We start from the raw sequence: 21,909 nt of genomic DNA, 5'->3' as shown, positions 1-21,909 counted from the left end.
ACTCGACTCGAAAACCGAGTCACATATTTTATCAAGTTCGAGACTCGAAACACGTTTCGAGTTAAGTACCAGCATCGTGACATTATAGCACTTTATTATAGGTTGTCTTAACGTTTTCGCCAAGTCATTAATACAGCAAGAAATGATAATGACCTTTAAACAAAACAAATCCCGTGCAAACCTAACCTTGCCCGCTACCGTGCTACGGCGCTATAATAGGTACAAGTGCAACCAAACCTAGGCCTACCTTCATTTATGAACGTGACGTCGTAACGTGATTTTGTCGATAGTGGCGACAGTTTATAGGACAAAATTGTGTCACATGACCATTTTATATTAAAAAAAATGCTTGGAAAACAGCGTGCACTGTTTTCATTTTGTTTTCCATCCTGTGTTTACTTCAAATACGGTACCGCATTTGTTTACAAAATACGTAAATGGATTTTCATTGAAGAAAAATTTGTTGCAAAACGCACATATATTAAAAATCATCACGTTTATCGTGCCCCGTTTATAATAACTCGTATAGACAAGAGATTTCCGTAACCTAAAAATAAAAACATAAAATAATTATCTTGTAATATTTAGTAAATAACACCAAGCCGTGATGCGTGAAAATGGCTGCGTGTTAGGCCAGCCAGCCTTGCATTTTGGAACTAAATTTGGCTGTGCTCCGCTACGCAGCGCTGCGTGTCAATAACGTTTAGGATAAAATTACTTTCTTTTTGTTTGAATAAAATATAATAATAACAACGCTCATGCATTTTATTTGGCAATCTGTTACTGATCGCCAAATCAAATGCATGACATATTTATTTAAAAACATATCGATATTCTTGTAGTTGTAACAAGTTCCGGGCGAATAATCTTGCCGCGGAAAGTGTATTTACATTGAGAATGTGACAATGTGACAAGGCCTATATCCCTTGAGCTGTTTGTTCATGTGGGGATCTGCCGGTGGATCGGAAAAAAAAAGTTACGTAACTCGTAAAGCCTTCTTTTCACAGACGAAAGAGCCAAACTCACGATCGTAAATCTTCGTTTTTTTTTTTGTTCATTGTAAATAAATATGGCGGTGTTGATAAAAGGAAATACCATAAACAAGGCAACGGTATTTATTTGTACGCCGCCATATTTTTCGTTTGCAGTGTGTCCGAGAATGTTTATTTTGGACAACTCATGATAACTATGGTCAATTAGGTTAGGTTAGCTACATTATAAATACTTTAAAACATTGTGGACGGTTGATATGGTTAGGATAGCTACATTAAAGATACTGTGAAATCATGCTGAAATAAAGCTTAGTTTTTTATATTTAAATAACATAATGATTTGAATTAATCATTTAAAATATTTAAATAACATAATGATTTGCTAATTAATCATTTAAAATATTTAAATAATGCAGATACATCTTGGATACACAATTTTTATATCAATGGGTGTAGTAATATTTTATTTATCATATTCGACGCAAAAAATTATAAAATTATGAAACTCGAACTGACTCGACCTCTTCAAAAATTTTGTGACTCGAACTCGACTCGACTCGAAATATGAATTGCTAAACTCGGCTCGACTCGACTCGAAGCCAAAAAACCTCAACTCGTCCATCTCTACTTTTATGAGTAAAATTGAATCATTTTTTATTGAATTACCACTATTTTGTATGGATACAAAGAAGGAGTTAAATGAAATCTACAATGTAATTGATAAATTTACTTTTATTTGCACTCATTAATTCAAATATGTTTATTACTTTAACAAAGAGATTATTTTAACTATAACTTTTATACATGTTTGCTATTTAACTTCTTCCAATCTGTGTTATTCTGTTTAAGGATAGGACGATGATAGGAAAAGTAGGAAATGAATGGGAGTGTTTCAAGTTTAATGTGCCTCGAAAAAGTCAAATCGAAGGTTGTTCCAATCGAGTGGAAGAGAGATAGATGCGATGCAAGAGTAAAATGAGTTTAAGGGGACACAGCGTAACGGGACAATGTGTGTAACAGGACACTTTTTTGTGCGTGCAACCGGCGTTCATCGATTTATTAGATGTCACGTCAAAAAGATTTCAATCAAAGTTTCTCATCATTTTGAACACAGGATAATTTCAAAATTTAACATGAACCACTTTTTCTGTCATCTAGAGCAAGACGTACTTTAGATAGTGTAAATGGTTTAATGAACTAAAATGCTCTGGTGGTATATGTCAATAAGGAGTAGTAGAATCTGCAAGATATGTTTACTACCCTGATACCTTATTGTAGGATTTGCTAATTTTTGTTTGTACATAATTCATAGACTGACAGATGATGGCAGTTTGAAGTGATACGGAATTCATGTAAGAAATTTTTTATAGCTTTATGTTTTGAATGTATTCAGCCTAAAATTTACAAATATCTTTTGGGAAAATTCAATATTAAAAGAATTTTTTAAAATATGTTTTATTGTTAATTTGTTTTACTGTTGTATTCTTAATTTGTAAGTATTTAGAAAATAATAGTTTCTTTCTAAAATATATTTTTCAAAGATTTTTTTTTTTTTAATTTTCATATTTTTTGTTTCTTAGGGAAATCAGATTTTGAGCAATGTGTCGCCAGAAGAATACTCCAGGATAATCAAGGTCTTGGAGGACGCCATTCTGTCAACGGACCTGGCAGTGTATTTCAGGTGAGATAACACTTTTTTTAATTATTTTGTTTAATTTTTCTTCATTTACTCTATAAAAAAGTGTTTATCAGTTATTTTCAATTTATAACTTGCCTACAAAATATTATATTATTGATTGGACATATCTCTACCGTGGCACATCAATATTTACGTTGCCAACATTAGAATTTTTGGGTTGAGAATTGAGATTTTGTGATTGTATTGGATAAAACTTGTGGAAATTAAGAAAGGATTAATTTGGTATTGGACTGAGAGAACATAATGCTTATGAATCATTTCATTTCAAATTACTTTTGTGAAATGGAAAATACTGCAAAAACAGTCATAGTGATCATACTATCAGTACCATTCATCTTATTAAAATTAAATTTTTTTTTACTCTGGAATGCCAGTTCATTTGTTAAATGAAACTAAATCTAAACATGATTCAACTCTTATCATTAACATTTTAACATATAAAATTATTTGGCTTTATGTTAAAGGTACGTATGTACTTTGGTAGTAACAAAATATTTAGACCAAATAGTTTCTGATAATTAATTAAGTTTTCCAATTTATAGTGTATTTATTCATACTTCTGCTTACCCTATTTTCACTGTAAAGTTTAATTTTTCTTGAAACGCACAAATTTTAGCCCATATTTTTGTTTTTATTTCAAATGTAGCATGTATTTTTCATTATTAATAAAATAAGTTATCTATATATATAAAAATGAAACCTGTTTTCCTTGGTCACGGCATCACGCGTGAACGGCTGGACCGATTTCACTAATTTTTTTTTGTTGTGTTTGCTATGGTCAGGAGAAGGTTCTTATGAAAGAAAAAATTTAACGGAAAATTAGGAAATTTAAGAATACTGAACCACCATATATAAAATTATTTCCAAACTAACCCAACACTTTGTACAATATAAATATTTTTAAAGTAACCTTATGACGTTTGACATAGAATTGACAGAATGTTTGCTGCAAATATCTTCAAAGAGGATGTAAAGAAACTGTATCGTTTAGGAAATATTTATCAACATTAACGTTTTACTACATATTGTACCGGTACATTCGGTACAGAGCTGCTGGCGCAGGCTATTCTGGCTGTGTACATTCTGCCTAGGCCATTGTCATGCCATAATTCGTTATTACTGTGTTGTAGTTTAAAAATAGAAAAACAAATCAATACAATATGTAAACATTTTCTATGTTTGTTTTTGTGTGATATACTTGCTTATAAAGAAGAATACAACCGTTTTCTTTAATTTACAGTTGAATTTTCATTTTTGAACTTTTTTAATGTAACTTTATGTCGTTTGACATATAATTGTTTTAAAGACTAAGAAGATTTTTGTTTGCTAATAAGTGTTTGTTAATCATGGTAAGTTCACAGCTTCATATTGATTTTTAGAACTTTTTGGTGACTACACAATACTATAATTTGGTATACATGGTTATACAGAAAATGTATGAGAGCTTTTTATTTTCAGTTGGATTTTCTTTTTTAACAATGCCACCAACCAGACGTAAAAGGAATTATGGATTCATTTTTATATGGAGGATATTATAGATTCCAGTTCAAATTGAATAGGTACTCATACCTAAGATAGGTCAGCTATACAAAATAAAGTAGTGCATCATTGCTATGCTAAGGCGGTACGAAGTTCGCCGGGTCAGCTAGTAATTTATAAAAATAAAACAGTAAAATATTGCAACTACCAAACTGTTATAGTTTTCACAGTCATTTACTGTACGAAAATTCACAATCTTGTCCGGCTAAGACGTTCATTATTTGTTGAACGTGCAGAAAACACTTAACAATTTTTTTGCTGGATGTTTCATGTAGTTATGTTTATAGTTCCTTTCCCCAGCTATTTATTGACTCAAAACTATTAATGATTGCTTTTAAATAAGAGTTTTAAATGAGTTTTTGTAATTATATTATTCTTAAATTGAATATACAGGCTAGCTACGATGTGCAGTACATACTAAATACGTTATCAGCAAAACTCACCGTTTTTGCTGCTCGCTGTATGCTGTTCACTCGTCACTGTTCTCTGCCTTTATGATAAATATTCCTAGTGACCCCTGGACAAAGAAACTTAAGTTCTGGTGGACTATCTGGCCACCCTTGGGCCCGCACCATGCATCTAGGGCCTAGTTAAAAGTCCAAAAACTCAACATGGCCCTCAACCCCAGACTAATAATTAATAAATAATATCCAACTAATCACAAAATTACACACTAAAAAACCAGGCAATCGCGAGCACATAGCAACAGCATCTCGACCCAACTAGAGTCTTTACTACGCTTACATAATTCACATGACCGTCACTGTCTCTTTTTACCCTAACTTCCGTGTCATTAGATGTTGCATCATTCTGTTTACAGACGAAGACCCATAGAAAAGAATTTTTAAAAAAAAATGTGAAAACTTAGAGTGAGAAAAATAGGTAAAATTAAATTTAGACATTATCACAATAAAGTAAACAAACTATCAGAAATATATATATTAAAAAAAATGTAAATTATGATCATGAAAAATTTTGCACACACACAAAGATCTCTTATTAGAAACAAATGGCCATTATTTTAATAGTACTGAAAAATCTAACCAAGCACTGGAAATGATCAGCTGCACAGATAAAAATATAGGCTACACACACACACACACATTCACAGATATTTATATATGCACACATTCATTAATAAAACAATTCATTGGAGAAGGCAGTCTGGGTTGCAAAAACTGGATGCAAAGATCTTGACAATCTTTTTTTTTTTTTTTTAAATTAATCACCCAATTACAAAATTCTTTCTCAGTGATATACCATAACATTTATTCAATCTCACACGCATGTCTGTACCTCGGAGCTAAAAAACATCAATTCATTTTTTTTTATGAAACTGGTGTAGTTGGCAGCATGTCCGTGATTTACATTTTTCGCTTTGCTTGTTGGTATAGTGCACTAGTACCAATATGTCCGAAGTACATTAAAAAAAAAAAATTGAAATATTAAAATATTATCTTGAAAATATTATTTGTCTAGTAAATAAAACAAAGAATAATTTGTTAAAAGTTTAATAAAGAAATTCCTCTTACTAGTGAAGACACTTAAAATAAATAAATTTAAATCAAATCGAAAACCTGCTCTCATGAAAAGTTAAATTTTGTGACATGTGATGTGTGTAAGTGGCAGTCACGATATTATTTTTACTGTTACTGATAAGTGCCTTTGTTGAACGCCGGACGGCTAAATGGGGTGTGGCTTGTGACGACGGCAACATCCCTTGGGGCAACGCGCGAGCGTGACGTGTTCGCAGGAAACGAGGCATGTTCCTGAGCCTGGTCCGGACGGAGTCGTACAACTGGGGGCGGGAGGAGCACCGGGAGCTGCTCCGGGCGATGACGATGACCGTCTGCGACCTGGCCGCCATCACGAAGCCCTGGGAGGTCGAGAAGAGGGTGAGTCGCGTTCCTAGTGGAATGACATTTACTTTAAGGGGCCCGCCTCGTCAGGGTTGTATGTGTGTTAGTGAGGCGGGATGATAAGAGCGACGCTCGCCGGTGCTTCTAGCGCTGTGCCGCCTCTAAGCGCAAGGCTCTGAACTGGCGCGCAGTCTTCTCGTCGTCGCAGGATAACTGTGAAATTTGAGCGGTGACCGTAACATTATATGGCGGATAAATGAAGATACAGGTGTGATGCAAGCCCCTTAAGTGCTTTAAAGAATATGTACCAGTTGTTTTACGCCTAAAATTTACTCTGAAAACATGCGTTTTAGCCATTTTAACTCTTCCAAAAATACTGTTTAAAAACTTTACCCATAATCAAAAGTACTTTTCGGCCCTCAGCGAACTCTAAAATGCTTTTCTTAAGCGAACCCCACTCGGATATCTTGAGTAGTTTTGAAATCACGTTTTTCCTGAATCTCTGCACACCGTATGTGTGCCCGGGTAGGCGGGGCCCTTAAAAGTGTTTTGCTGTCATTGGTCATTGAAGTTTGTTCCCAGGAATTAAATTATTTATTATATTTTTTTTTTACAACCTAAGTTTCAACTGAATTTCAATTCAACTTTGCAATATGCAGAATTATTTTAATAAAATATTTCAATGAAAATCCTTTAACAGTGAATTTTTTTAATTCTTCCATTCACTGCTTAAACGGAATAATAGATGGAACATGATAAAATAGTAAAATATCAATATCAAACAATTTGTCAAGTGCCAAACATCTCTTGAATTTTACAAATAATTTTTATTAAAAATAATAATAAAATAGGAAGTATGAAATTATTTACCAGAAAAGTAATATTGGCACTTAATCTGCAACTCGGATATGTTGTTCAGAAAATTTTCTTCATAGTACATAAAAAAAAATAAAAATACTTTGTTCTTTTACTGTAGGTAGTAGTGTATTTCTTGTTCCTGATTCTTAATTTATAGTATGTTGTACACTCTGATTCCTTAATTTCTTATAATTATTAGATAGTGTTCCCGATTATTCTTTTTTTTTTTTTTGAGAAGGAAAACTTGGTACTTTTAAGAGTATAAATTACAACTTCAACTGAAGAGTTGTATAGTTAAAATATCTGTACCTGAGTAGGAGTTTTAATTATATTACAGTAATTTGAGTTTGTCATTAATATAAATTTATTTGGTTCTCTATAGAAATTGAGGTTGCACACGCTTTTTTTGGTTTGTCCATTAGGTCGCAGAGCTGGTATCTAGCGAGTTCTTTGAGCAAGGAGACATTGAACGCCAGGAGCTGCACATCACCCCAATAGTAAGTTTGGATTCACTGTTTTCGTTAAAGTTGTGTACATTCTGAGGGGGGGACAAGTTGGTAACATGCCTCTGATGTTGCGTAGGACATCATGAATCGCGAGAAGGAAGACCAGTTGCCGTTGATGCAAGTCGGATTTATCGACTCCATCTGCATGCCAATATATGAGGTTAGTGCAAAAACATATCCTACAATTTATAAATATTTGAAACTTTTTAAATAGGTTTTCGCAGAAAAAAGTCACCTCTGTGTATTGTGTATAAAAATGTAGCCAGTCCTATTTGGCATCATTCATGTTTGGTTGTGTTGATACCCGTATAGAGTGCGTGCACATAGTCAAATATTGATATCAATAGATTGCAGATTGCATGCTCTGTCTAGTGCCGAATAAACTGTGTTTGATAGTCCGCACTCTTTCATGGTTAATGTGTATGACTACGATAGTTATGCGTAAGTTCCGGCTCACTGTTGGGTCACTGTTCTTTTTTTTTCTTTTTTCTATTTATGGTAATAATTCTGCAAGTCTGTGTATGCTCCTAAAGTAGGGAACATGAAAATTATTAGAAAAAATATTATTTGTTAAATTTTGATAAAACTAACGTAACACTGTAAACAATGTCAACACACCATTTAACACAGAAACTGCAACAAGATAAAATTAATTTGCATTTTGACTAAACCTAAACTTAAATCCCAAAAATGAAATCTGTTAATTTTTTAAATTTCAGTTCATGTAATTTACTAAGCATGAAGATAGTATCAAAATTTATCATCCAAATAGGTTGGAAAAATATAATTTTACTTTTTTTTTTTGAGTTTGCATGTCTTAATAACAACTTTTTTTTTTACTTTACTGATATTCGTATTTTTTCCACACACAATGTGAGATTTATTTTCATACCTAGTCATACCTACTTATTACAAATTATTTTATTGTAAATGTGCATCATATAAATGTCATAAAGTATTTGTGTAATATTTGTTAAATAATACTATATATTTTTAAATAAAAAGAATATGTAAAAATAAAAAAAAACATGTCTTGAGGTTTTAAACATTATTTTGGCTTTAAAAAATGGTGTTTCAACCATTCAGATACATACAAACAAGTGAGAAAAAAAGATTGTTTGAGGTAATATTTATCTAAATGCTTTTAAAAGGCATTATGAATACAATCTGTTCATATATTTATTTATACATTATTATTTAGAATTGGTTACTTCTGATGCAGGCTTTCGCTTCGTTGTCCGACAAGTTGCAGCCGCTGGTGGACGGGGTGAAGCAGAATAAGGCCCATTGGTTGGAGCTGGCTGGAACGCCCAACCACACGCAGTCTGACGATTCTGGCGAGCAGTGAATGTGTGCCATTGTTTGCCTGATGTGCATTAAACCAAAGTTGACCCATCGTTATGTCTACATTTTATGTTTGTGAATATGTTTTAAGATAAAAGTTTTTGTTTACATTCATTGTTTTTTGTAAGTAAAGTGTTGTACAGACTGTATAAATTATGTCATTTAAATGAAAAATAATATATTGTGTACTAAATTTGTTAAAAAGATGTCTCAGTTGAAACACATCCTTACTTGGGAAATCAACTTGTAAAAACCCTCACGATGAATGGTAGCCTAAACAAGGATAAATTATTTTAAAGCGGCTGATATGTAGATATCTTACCATTGCCATATTTCTGCTTTGGTTTGAAGTTGTAAGCATTTTCATGCCTTTCGAATACAAATTTTATTAATAACACTTGAAAATAATGAATATTAAATTTATTATAAATATTTGACATAGGATACATCATAATTTTGTCGTATATCAGCGTTCACTGTTGAGGTTGTCATTAGATGTTTTAAGTGCACCACAATCTAAAAATCAGTATTTTAAACGCACAAATATTGCAAGTTATTTCACTACTGTGTTGCAGATGTCAAAAAAATTGTGTGGTCAATTGGACACACAGATTATTTATTAATATTTTAAACTTGAAAACAAACTATTCTTTGCATTCATTTTGACTTGCATTTTAGCTGTGAGAAAAAATAATTAAATGTCTTCGACCATTGACTGAACCAAAAAACACATAATCATTCGTGATGACCACTAAACGAAGTGAAAGTGACAGTTGCGACAGTGTACAAATCAATAGTCGCATTCTACCACCATACAGTAGCAGCTTACTTGCTGTATTTATTTATGATGAAACACTTTGTGTTCAAAAAACAAAATACACATATTGTGGTTTCGGAGGCTAGCCCAAGGTGTCCTAACCACTGATTTGTTGTCTTGGGTCTTATCTGCTCCAGCATGGTCCACTAGGTCCGTGGCTGAATATACATAAAAGAAATTAACTATGACACTGCTACGCTCGGTAATCTGTGGAGACAACTGATTCCTATATGATATGAGCATGCTGACATTTTATTGCAAGAGCGCACTTTACATAGACATCACATGTGATACATTAGACGCACACTACGTAATTGCTAGGTATGTTTATACACGTGTGTGCTAGCTGCAGTCTCTTTGTTAATGGTTTCTTAGTTTGGTGGGGTTGGGCATTAATAATCGCAAAAGACATTGCTGATTCCGGCAAACAATTGCATGGATGTATTAACTTAAACTTGTCCGTTCTGGAGTCAGCCAGTACTGTAAATTGAGACTCCATGGCGTGTCAGCTTGGCAGAGTTATGTTTAAACTGAGGAGATTGGCAGTACACTGTAAAATAAGCCTAGGAATGCATGAGGAAAGAAGTTAATTTGGAGAATGACTATAATTACAGGAATGAAGACGACTCGTATGAAAGTTGATGTTTTCCTATGGCTGCCATTGGAGGCTGATATGAGGCCGGGGACTTATGCCAAAATTACATAAGTAAAAAAGTTTTTTATGTTAAAATGTATATACATTCCTTAAAAAAAAGAGGTTTCCGTGATTAAATGGCTGAAGACCCATATTAGATTTTCAAAATAATGTAAGAACTAATTCAAAAACATGACTAAAAAGCTTTTTCTGTAGAAAGTGAATTACATATATTATTAGTTGTTGATTTGACTTGTGATTTAATGAAGGCCCTTGGCGCAAGGAAAATTAAAAAGGTTCATTAAAACACTTTGCCCGTAGCGGGCCAACATGCATGTTGTAAGATGCATATTCCCTTGTGGGTATAACTGGAAATTTAAATCACTGGGTGTTCGCATGAATATTTGAGGACTGACTATGGTGTGGTCAAACACACAGGAGTATGCTATTTGCATGGCACAGGGTGCAAGTTGCAGACATGTTTACTTTGTGAGTAATTAATCAATTTGTGTCAAAATTAATTTTCTGCACAAAATAGTTAGTTATTCAAACCATGTTTGAAAATTAAAAAAAAGTAAACCATATTTCAACTGTGATAGGAAGTTATGAAGAATACAATGTGAAGCCATATGGTGTATTTATGCAATCGGAATTGTAAGGAACAATTGTTAGAACAGGAGCTTGTGACAAATTCAAAAAGTTGCCGAATGGACCTCGCACTACTGGGAGGACGAAAGCCAAGTTAGCGGATGAAACATTTCATAAAGATGATCAAGAATCACGAATATACAAATTTGTTTATATCCAATGTTAGTGTGTACGGCTGTAATGTTTTATCCCTATCCCTGTGCTGTGGTTACCCCAATATGTAGATTAGTTTACGTGAAGAGTGCAGTTTGCTTGTCTAGTGTAAGTGCCACGCAGCGTAAGTCTTCCCAGGTATCAGCGGTAAGTTGGGGGTGCAGCGACAAGAAGCAGGCACACGTCATCGCAGCTAACGGGTATATAAACCTGACCAATTGGCAGTGACCGGGAAGACCCAACACCAGTCCCACGAGTGGTCTGAGCTACCAGGACGTCGTCAGCGACAAAGTTTGACAGAGTGGAAGCTCTGCCAAACTGAGTGCTGATTAGAATTGCTACTTGCTGGGCAAGACCACTGAATGAATAGGGTACTCACTGGCTGCCAATGAACTACTGAGTGAGTAGGATACTTGCCGGGGCCGACGTACCACCGAGCGAGTAGGACGTCCCGCCGCGGCCGACGTACCACCGAGCGAGTAGGACGTCTCGCCGGGGCCGAAGTACCACCGAGCGAGTAGGACGTCTCGCCGGGGCCGAAGTACCACCGAGCGAGTAGGACGTCTCGCCGGGGCCGACGTACAACCGAGCGAGTAGGACGTCTCGCCGCGGCCGACGTACCACCGAGCGAGTAGGACGTCTCGCCGGGGCCGAAGTACCACCGAGCGAGTAGGACGTCTCGCCGGGGCCGACGTACAACCGAGCGAGTAGGACGTCTCGCCGGGGCCGAAGTACCACCGAGCGAGTAGGACGTCTCGCCGGGGCCGAAGTACCACCGAGCGAGTAGGACGTCTCGCCGGGGCCGAAGTACCACCGAGCGAGTAGGACGTCTCGCCGGGGCCGAAGTACCACCGAGCGAGTAGGACGTCTCGCCGGGGCCGAAGTACCACCGAGCGAGTAGGACGTCTCGCCGGGGCCGACGTACAACCGAGCGAGTAGGACGTCTCGCCGGGGCCGAAGTACCACCGAGCGAGTAGGACGTCTCGCCGGGGCCGACGTACAACCGAGCGAGTAGGACGTCTCGCCGGGGCCGAAGTACCACCGAGCGAGTAGGACGTCTCGCCGGGGCCGAAGTACATCCGAGCGAGTAGGACGTCTCGCCGGGGCCGAAGTACCACCGAGCGAGTAGGACGTCTCGCCGGGGCCGAAGTACCACCGAGCGAGTAGGACGTCTCGCCGGGGCCGAAGTACCACCGAGCGAGTAGGACGTCTCGCCGCGGCCGACGTACCACCGAGCGAGTAGGACGTCTCGCCGCGGCCGACGTACCACCGAGCGAGTAGGACGTCTCGCCGGGGCCGACGTACCACCGAGCGAGTAGGACGTCTCGCCGCGGCCGACGTACCACCGAGCGAGTAGGACGTCTCGCCGGGGCCGACGTACCACCGAGCGAGTAGGACGTCTCGCCGGGGCCGACGTACCACCGAGCGAGTAGGACGTCTCGCCGGGGCCGACGTACCACCGAGCGAGTAGGACGTCTCGCCGCGGCCGACGTACCACCGAGCGAGTAGGACGTCTCGCCGCGGCCGACGTACCACCGAGCGAGTAGGACGTCTCGCCGGGGCCGACGTACCACCGAGCGAGTAGGACGTCTCGCCGGGGCCGACGTACCACCGAGCGAGTAGGACGTCTCGCCGGGGCCGACGTACCACCGAGCGAGTAGGACGTCTCGCCGCGGCCGACGTACCACCGAGCGAGTAGGACGTCTCGCCGCGGCCGACGTACCACCGAGCGAGTAGGACGTCTCGCCGGGGCCGACGTACAACCGAGCGAGTAGGACGTCTCGCCGGGGCCGACGTACAACCGAGCGAGTAGGACGTCTCGCCGGGGCCGACGTACCACCGAGCGAGTAGGACGTCTCGCCGCGGCCGACGTACCACCGAGCGAGTAGGACGTCTCGCCGCGGCCGACGTACCACCGAGCGAGTAGGACGTCTCGCCGCGGCCGACGTACCACCGAGCGAGTAGGACGTCTCGCCGCGGCCGACGTACCACCGAGCGAATAGGACGTCTCGCCGCGGCCGACGTACCACCGAGCGAGTAGGACGTCTCGCCGCGGCCGACGTACCACCGAGCGAGTAGGACGTCTCGCCGGGGCCGACGTACCACCGAGCGAGTAGGACGTCTCGCCGGGGCCGACGTACCACCGAGCGAGTAGGACGTCTCGCCGCGGCCGACGTACCACCGAGCGAGTAGGACGTCTCGCCGCGGCCGACGTACCACCGAGCGAGTAGGACGTCTCGCCGCGGCCGACGTACCACCGAGCGAGTAGGACGTCTCGCCGCGGCCGACGTACCACCGAGCGAGTAGGACGTCTCGCCGCGGCCGACGTACCACCGAGCGAGTAAGAGACTCGCTGGGTGCAGAGCAACCACCGGCCAGCAGGAGACATTGTAGCTTTGCTAGGATTGCTGGTCTGCTGCTGACTCAATGCACAAGTAATGCAGTGTTAGAGTGAGCAATGGGGAGATGTCTGTGCCATAGTGAGTTTCAGACTGGTGTCATTTCGACGGCTGGAGAGCGAGTGACATGAAGAAAATAGGTGAGTACCAATAGTAGCTCGGAGTAATTAAGACTAAACATTTTGAATAATTGCCCTTTAGGCTTGACAAGTCGAACATTTCCCAGAGACAGAAATTAATTAATGCTAATTAGAATTCAAGTTAAAGTTTAAATAGTTACGACTTTTGTTGTGAGCCACAGAAAAACTTTACGTCATTGAGGCAATTTCCTTTAAAGATGGTTCAATTATTTTTAATCTACATGGAGTGAGTTGCTTGCACACTCTCATTAATTTAAACACTTGTTCACTATTATACAAGCAAAATAATTCTTGTTAGTCATTATTTCCAGTGTTTGTTTAATATTGTGAATAATGTGTGTAGGACTGCTGGTGACTGCTGGTGGCTGCTGTGGAAAGGAGGCACAGCCTACGTCGAGCTCTAAACTGCAGAATGGTAACTATTGATAGTCCCATATTTATTTCATTATGAATGTAATGTTTAAATCTGTTTAAACCTTAACTTGAATCACTTTCTTTTTTCTTCAAAATGTTGGTTATCAACCTAACGCAGAAAATTATTAATTTTAACCAGCCTTGGGTTATAAAGTGGACCTGCTATTCAAATATTTAAAGTATTTTGTGACACCAAAAATAAAATTTTTGTCAATGACTGTACAAATAAGCAATTCAATGTAACAAAGGATGAATAAGTGCAAAGGCAATACATATTGCAGGTTGTTAAGCATGGAAAAAAAGTTCAAAATTCTGACCTTCCTAGAGCTTCTTAAATTGTAAAAAAAAAAAAAAAAAACCCTGTCAAATTTGTGTTTTATAATGCAATTGTGTACTGTACTTACATCATGCAAAGCAGCATACATGACAGATGTACAGTTTTAGTATTTGCGTATTATATCCATACCTTTCAAGACTTTTGAGGGACCTTTAAAGATTGTTAAAATCAGCTGAAATTTGGCAGGAGTGAAGGTTTCCTTTTACTAAAACATTTTAAGCTGTGAGAGATGAAATTAAAAAAATTATTTATTAGTTCTGCCCCAGCTCTTGCTGAAGTTAAAAATAACAAACACAAATTAACATTCAAATATTGGAAAACAATTTTGTAACTTAATTCAAAAACTAAAGACTGCAAGATTGGTCATAAAATCTGCTTTTTTTAATGCCAAAATATTTTTACAGTTACATTTTACATAGGTGCATCCTTTAAAATTGCTAGCTGTAAGTTTGGTTTTATTGCATCTTCACATCAAACAACTGGTGTTTTCAGGTTTATTTTGGCGAGGTCGGCTATGGGATTCATTGTCGTGAACCACGCAGATTGCACCAAGTGGCCCCATGAATTGCAAGAGTGATACCAAGTGTCTTGGATCTTTAGAAGTTGTCGAGCACGTCTACAGTTCTTTGTTCGATGTAAGTGGTGAGGAAAGCGGAGAAGTTTGATCGCTGTTGCGTACCTGAATACCACATTGACTATGTACAGTTTAATTTAATGCTACAGATTGTATAGATTTCTTTGAAGTGAAAAATATTGTCAACTAACTGGTGGAACTAAGATTAGCTGGTGGTAAGCTGACTGGAAGCCTAACTTTTGGCATTATCTGACATTTGAAGGCACCATGTATTTGCACCATTGCCAAAATTTTTGTATAAATTTATACATAATTTAATAAAAATAACAGTTGCAGAACTGGACAATCTAATAGGAACTGCAATTTAAATCTGATTTCTGGTGGTTTTTAATTTGTGTGCTGAACACAAATCTCTTGCTGCCAATTTTGCCAGTGGTAGATTAACTTAATTGGATCTTATTGTAAAGTAGGTAACTTTGTATGGATATAGTTACTACATGCCTGTCTTCTTTGGCATATATAATTGTTGAAAGATTTTAACCAATTCTGTTAGCCATAAATGGTGGCAAATGCAAGATGAGTTCTAGCATTGTTAGTGCTGTAACTAAATTACTCTTGGTGACCATAGAAACTGACAAATATTTATTGGATAATTCACATATTAACCCCCTTAACACCAATGTTGAGCAAGGCTGGCCAAGATTTATTTTCTAATTGTGATTTTGGCTCTAAACATTTTGATCATGTGAGATTGTTGATAGTGCCTATTAAGTAGGCCAAAGGTATAATGTAAACTGTGAAAACCACTCGGTTTTAACACACATTGGAGTTGAATGTGTGTTAAAACTGTGTGGGGTTAAACACACTTTGTAGATGAATGAGTGGAAGTGTACAATTTGTTAAATTTGTAAAAAAATTTTTTATGTAGGTATTTTGTACAGCACTGATTGTAATTGTATGTATAATGTACAAAATGTTTGAAAATAAAATTGGTTTTGAACTGAAGACTCGTTTTCTTTTCTTACCAGCTGAATAAAGAGTTAAGTTTTATTCTTAACAGAGGAATGAAAAATTTTTGTGTTGGACTTAGGGCAATAATTTAGCGACTTTTTTTGGTCCATTTTGACCAACTCTTTAGAATTTTGTATATATATATATATATACACAAAAAATTATTTACAAAATTCTATATTTAATATATTTGTATAAATATAAATCAATACATTTTATATTAATTTATTATTTGTTTCTATTGCATGATGATAAAGATGTAATCCAATTGAAAATATAGGCACCAAGTCCAGGTAGAAAGCCTTACAGTAAACCTAAACTTCCTTAGAACATCTATTTGAAATTGAGTAAACAATTATTGCACATACATTACCATATATGGTAGTTAACCAACAGCTTGGTCAATAACAAGAAAATCCAGTAAAACCCATTAAAAAATGGTCAATAAACATCAAAAACTGGTCCAAAATCAGTCAAAATAATAATTCTAAGTCCAACATTAAAAAATTTGTTTCATAGTTTCATATCAAAATAAATGGCCTTTAATATAATAAAAAATTCAGTAGGTTGTTTGAAAAGTTATTTTATTCATTTATTACACAGTTCAGGTGTTTCAACATCTCCAATTGTGGAATCCAACTGCTAATCAGGCTTATTCTCCTCCTCCTCCTGAAACAAATTTTTTCCATGTTAATTCATCTCACATTATCTAGTTTCCACAATAATGTGCATTAGCAAGAAGGCAATGATTTACATAAATTCTATACATCCATCAACAAAAGTATACATTGGAAAGCATACAGCATGCAGAGTTTTATATTTCTGATATTCCAATTTGTTTCAGCAGTGTTCTACATTTCACTTTACATTTATTTTATAACATTTAAATTGATTTTATTCATTTGTTCTTTTTTCTATGACTATTTGAAAATTTTCCATGCTAAAATATTTTGACAGTTTTTGCTTTTTATAGTTTGTCTCGAATTTTATTAATAATTAACTTAACATTTTCTAATATTAGTATTTAGTCATAATTGATGACTGATTTTCAAACTTAAAATTTGTGGCTGGATAGCAGGCTGGATACATTTTCAAAAATGTCCTTTTATTTGTAGTGGTTAAAGCTATTAAAAGAACAAAACATCATTTGTATATACATTCTTGACAGTGTGAATTTGAATTTTTCATCACAGACAAATTTTAATACCAAGAAACAATGTTCCGTAAATATTACTCGCTATTAAATCTTTGATTTTAATGCTATAGTGAGTCTTCCATTGTTTTTAAATACATATATATTTTATAAGGCATGCTGTCTCATAACTAAGAATTAAACATTTATAATACATTCTAAAATTTTGATATAAATTTTAAAATGTATTAAACATTTATAATACATTCTAAAATTTTGATATAAATTTTAAAATGTGAGCAAGTCTTTCAATATCCAACACTAGTGTCTAATCATCTAACATTGATAACAATCAACTTCATGTATTCTCTTGTTGTTCATATTGCAAATAAACTTACAATAGAAAATACAGACACAAAACTTAACATAATATTCTTTAAAATAATGCAGAGCATGCTAAATCGACATATATAATATTCCCATTTTAAATACCAAACTTTCTGGATGATTATCTCACATTTACTTTCTGCACTTACTCTTAGAATTTGCTGCCTGAACCATGCCACCATCAAATGTAGATAGAGCAGCATGAAACCACAGGAAATTTTAAACTCGATTACCTTTTACTATCAATTTTAGTTAACCAAATATATTCCAGGGTAATTTCCCAATCATAAAGTTTCATTTGGCACACCAATATGTTTGGTATTTTCATTAATGTTTACAAAAGAGACTATACTGGTGTATGTTGCTACATGTGGGTCCGCTATCTTTGTGAAACATTTCCGTTCATCAGCCTTTGTTCCATTTTCACGAAATTACTCCTACCGTATGCAGTATACCAAGAATTAAGATGTTTACACATTAAAAATGTTTTAATTTTTTTTTCTTTTTATATAAAGATTATTAAAAATATTTTTGTGACAGGAAAGTTCCAAAAGTGTTTCGCCACAAATGTTCACAGAGAGATCAGGTTTCTTTTACTTGCGCCACAGGCATGCAGCACTGGCTGTTTTTGAAATATTGTAGTCCTGCTACAGTGGGACATGCCAGCCACCACCTCATGGGCTACACACGTGACGTCCGTTTGTCGCGCCCCTGCCCCTCGAGAGAGAGAGAGAGAGAGAGAGAGAGAGAGAGAGAGAGAGAGAGAGAGAGAGAGAGAGAGAGAGAGAGAGAGAGAGAGAGAGAGAGAGAGAGAGAGAGAGAGAGAGAGAGATCTGCCCGCTTCTGCGACCTAGAACGCACTACCTGGCAACTTACAGGCGCCAGATATCTCTTGAGATGCCACGAGATCATTCTTTATCCACTCCCGCTAGGTATGCGAGCGCGAAAGCCGACCAATTGGGACAAGTATTCCGGTTCAGCCAGACCAGTGATCAAGTGTGGGATAGGACCTCCTCAAAGGTGAGGAGCGACTGTTCGGCTGGAAGGGAGGCTAGCGAGTAGTGCGAGAGACTGTTTTCGACGACAGTTGTGTGCGGACAAGACCCTCAAGAGACGGGTGTAAATAGGAGCATAATCAATAAACCATTTTTTATGGAAAGACATTTTACAGCCAAGTGTAGCTTGTTTATAAAATAAAATATTAGGGATTAAACAGACTAGAACTTGGGTGCTATTTGAACCCTATAATCTCCATTCATAACGTAATCATTTAATTGTGGCATCATTTAATCAAGTCATAATTTTACTAAGGTAGGGATGACAAGAATATCAAGTCTGATTGCCTGCTTAATAAGCTTACCCTACAAGAATCGAAGATATATGCGTGCAGACAAATGGCTATGCAACTTGAAAGGTAATGTTAAACAAAAAATTCATCATTTTTTTTTTTCATTCCTACCTCTTGAGAAGTTTTCACTCCAGCTCGGAAAGATGCAAGACGATTCAGTGCTCGTTGTGGATAGGCGCTGCCGTAGCGGGGCTGGGCGCCTGAGCGTGTCTCGACACCGGCGTGGTGCACCTGGGAAGAGTTAGCAGTGACTGTGGCGCTGGTGTCGGCCGAGCTGGTCACCTGCTCTGCAAGGACACACGTCACACACTGCCACGTGCATTGCTTGCACCCGTGTCCTCGACTCCCCATCCCCCTCACGCACGACACACAACGTATTGTTTACAACTGAAAGGTAGAAGGGCAAAAGAGAATTTTAATTTCGCGTATCCTCACAGACAAAACATAATTTAAAATAAAGCAGACATACAGTGGTGCGTAGCCACCACACGTGTTAGAAGTGAAACTTCACAGACTGCTTGCTGTGCCGTAGGATTTTGCAAAGGAGGTTGTCCTTATTCAACCATTATATCATTTTTCATGTGTTAAGTTTGCTTTGTAATTGGATTTTAAAATAAAACTAATTGTTACACTAAAATCTTGGTTTTCATTCAATTTATTGTGTTTGATAATTTTTTTCTTAAATCAGTTGTTTCATGATTTTTTTAAAACAAGTTTTAAATATAGATATGTTATTTAATACATGAAACACACATGTCAAGTTTGTATGAAAGAAATGCTTTACAGTAACACGTATGCAAACCGGCATTAAGTATAGACTTCTTGCAAACACTATCCCTGCTGCCTCTGTACCTGTCATGGGATAGATGTGGGAGGAAACACATTTACTGTAGCCCACTGTAAGTGTTACAATAATCTTTCCAAATAAAGCTGTTGGTAACCTTATGTTACTGTAATTTTTTTAAATATCTCTTCACTAGGTTTTTTTTTTTCCATTTAAATCCATGAAAGGAGGGGTCCAGAACCTTCCCCCACGCTGCTTGTACAATTATTTTAATTCCTCTTTTTTTTTTTTACACATTGATAACGATTCACTAAAATTACAGGAAAATGTAGCTGTCACAAAAGCAAGCTCATGTGTGAGTGCATCTAGTCACTTTAAACAATTAGTGGTATTTTGACTAAATTAACATATTAAAAATCATATCAATCGACAAATAAATAAATAAATAACATTTGAAATCTGACAGAAATATAAAATCTTATAAAATATAAAGTTAAAATGAGCAATAAAATTAAGTATAACATTGATTCCAAAAAAATCTATATATAAAAGATAAAAAAGGAAAGTAGAAGTATACAAATTAATACAGTATATGAAACCTTACTTAAATTTCATAAGTTAAATTATTCAGCCAAAGATTTACATATTTATTAATTTGAAAATAATTTTTTATTTTTAATTTTTCAGGAAGAATAACTACAATTTTTGGAAGCAAAAATTCTAAAGATCTGTGATAATGTTTTATAAAGTAGAGGAATTTGTAAACTTATGTTGTGTCTATGCTGTGTACAATTACATAATTTAACAGATATTTCCTTTGATACATACTCGTTACTGCATCTTTTAATATCAAAGAGACTTAAAAGTTTAAAATGTTACTTGGATGGGTATGTACTGTTTTTTTTTTTTTAATGACTCATAGAATAAGTTTTTAAATTGTAATAAGTGGTTCAATTGACATTTTGCTCATTCCTCCCCAGGCCAGAATGTCATACTACAGAACAGACTGAAAAGTAGCAAAATAATCCATTCTAATTCTTTCAAGAGTTTGCTCAACCAAGTTATACACCATTTTCGGAATTTTGTTTATAAGATACGAAACATGTTTGTCCCACTTCAGATAACAGTCTAGCACTATACCTAAGTATTTTATGTTCTGTACTCTTTTCTAGGACTCTACATTTTTCACAGTTAATGCTTATTTCATTACATAAATGAAATTTAAGTTCATATTCTATACGTTGACCAGAAATGTTGGCAGAGAAAGTAACATATTTGGCTATTTATATTTAAGTTCATCAACATTTTTTAACACACAATTCAAAGTTTCTTATTGAAGAAAATCTGACAAAATTTTCCTATCAAAATTTGTACATATCATGTTTTTAGCAAAGGACCTTTGACAACTAATATTATTACTAATAGCAGTAGCAAAATGATCTGTAATACTGCAGCATAAACATAATTTGTAGTTTTTATTTTAGTGAACTCATAGTCTATGCAGGTTTGTGAGAAGGGTGTTATGAATGTATATTTGTTTATACAAGATGTCAAGCCATGTTTAGCAAAATTATTCAAATATTTTTCAGCATATTTACCGTAAACGGTTGTACATAAATTTATGTTAATGTCTCCAACTATCTTTAACCATGTGGTGTTATGAACTGTCAATGAATTCTCTAATGAATTTAGGAAGTCGTCAAGACATCCAGAAGGAGATCTGTATACCTGTACAGCTTAAAGCGAAGCATGGTTTGAAACAGCGGCGTCGCGGTAACTGAGGTCCACACTTACACGCCAGTAGACTGACTGCTCCCGCGAGTACAATCTCCTCTACGTCAGCAGTCAGCTCGCTCCTGACGAACACCGCTGCTCCATCACTTATGAACCGCTGTTTTGCTAAAGTAAGCGCCGAAGTTCGCAATGGAGTACAGCGAACTCTGTCCGCTCAGCCAGGTTTCAGTTAGAACTACAAGATCAAATTTTGGCTTTAATATCTGACAATAAGACCAAGAACTGTTTTAAATTTTTGTCTATACTTCAAATAGTTAAATGCAGGACACTGAAACCATTATCAGTAAATGTTTTATCTAATTCAGAACAGTCAAGACAGGACCATGTAAAAATGTTTGTAAAAATTGTTTCATAACAAAATTTGGAAACTGGCTGATTCAACTAGAAACTTTTGAAGGTACTAAATTTTCAAGATCTGACGGATGTCTGATTCTTGTGGCTCGATTCCCCTCTTTACTTACGAATATTTTCGCGTCGCGTACCCACACAAACGTGAATGTTCTCTCTTGCCAGTTTTTTCTTTCTTTTTCTTTTTCTTTT

The 21,909-nt window shown here is 36.7% G+C and overlaps 2 protein-coding genes across 16 annotated transcripts in view; one reads left to right on the top strand and one right to left on the bottom strand.

Annotated features, from left to right (window-relative positions):
• LOC134543255 (dual 3',5'-cyclic-AMP and -GMP phosphodiesterase 11) overlaps window positions 1-15,918 on the top strand; it is a 295,462-nt gene extending 279,544 nt beyond the window's left edge. For all 7 annotated transcript variants that reach the window (XM_063388165.1, XM_063388166.1, XM_063388167.1 and 4 more), the window contains 6 exons: window positions 2,573-2,673; window positions 5,984-6,125; window positions 7,370-7,444; window positions 7,530-7,613; window positions 8,676-14,003; window positions 14,832-15,918. In XM_063388165.1, the coding sequence (XP_063244235.1) occupies window positions 2,573-2,673; window positions 5,984-6,125; window positions 7,370-7,444; window positions 7,530-7,613; window positions 8,676-8,801 (528 nt within the window). In that variant the 3' untranslated portion in view covers window positions 8,802-14,003; window positions 14,832-15,918. The remainder of the gene's footprint in view (window positions 1-2,572; window positions 2,674-5,983; window positions 6,126-7,369; window positions 7,445-7,529; window positions 7,614-8,675; window positions 14,004-14,831) is intronic.
• Window positions 15,919-16,491: 573 nt separating this feature from the next.
• Window positions 16,492-21,909, bottom strand: part of LOC134543328 (uncharacterized) — a 71,499-nt gene continuing 66,081 nt past the window's right edge. For 6 of the 9 annotated variants that reach the window (XR_010076914.1, XR_010076916.1, XR_010076913.1 and 3 more), the window contains 2 exons: window positions 18,903-19,022; window positions 16,492-16,593 (listed from right to left, as the gene is read on the bottom strand). Coding sequence is in view for 4 of the 9 variants with exons in the window: in XM_063388281.1 (XP_063244351.1) it covers window positions 16,567-16,593; window positions 18,903-19,022 (147 nt within the window). In the remaining 5 variants the exon portion in view is untranslated. Of the gene's footprint in view, window positions 16,594-18,902; window positions 19,079-21,909 lie in introns of all 9 variants that reach the window. The other 3 variants (XR_010076912.1, XR_010076915.1, XM_063388280.1) reach the window with 2 other exon arrangements.

The sequence above is a fragment of the Bacillus rossius genome (assembly GCF_032445375.1).
Source record: "Bacillus rossius redtenbacheri isolate Brsri chromosome 9 unlocalized genomic scaffold, Brsri_v3 Brsri_v3_scf9_2, whole genome shotgun sequence".
In the NCBI taxonomy this organism is placed as follows: domain Eukaryota; kingdom Metazoa; phylum Arthropoda; class Insecta; order Phasmatodea; family Bacillidae; genus Bacillus; species Bacillus rossius.
Note: the sequence above shows the minus strand (reverse complement) of the source record. Positions and strands in the feature narration are given on the sequence as shown.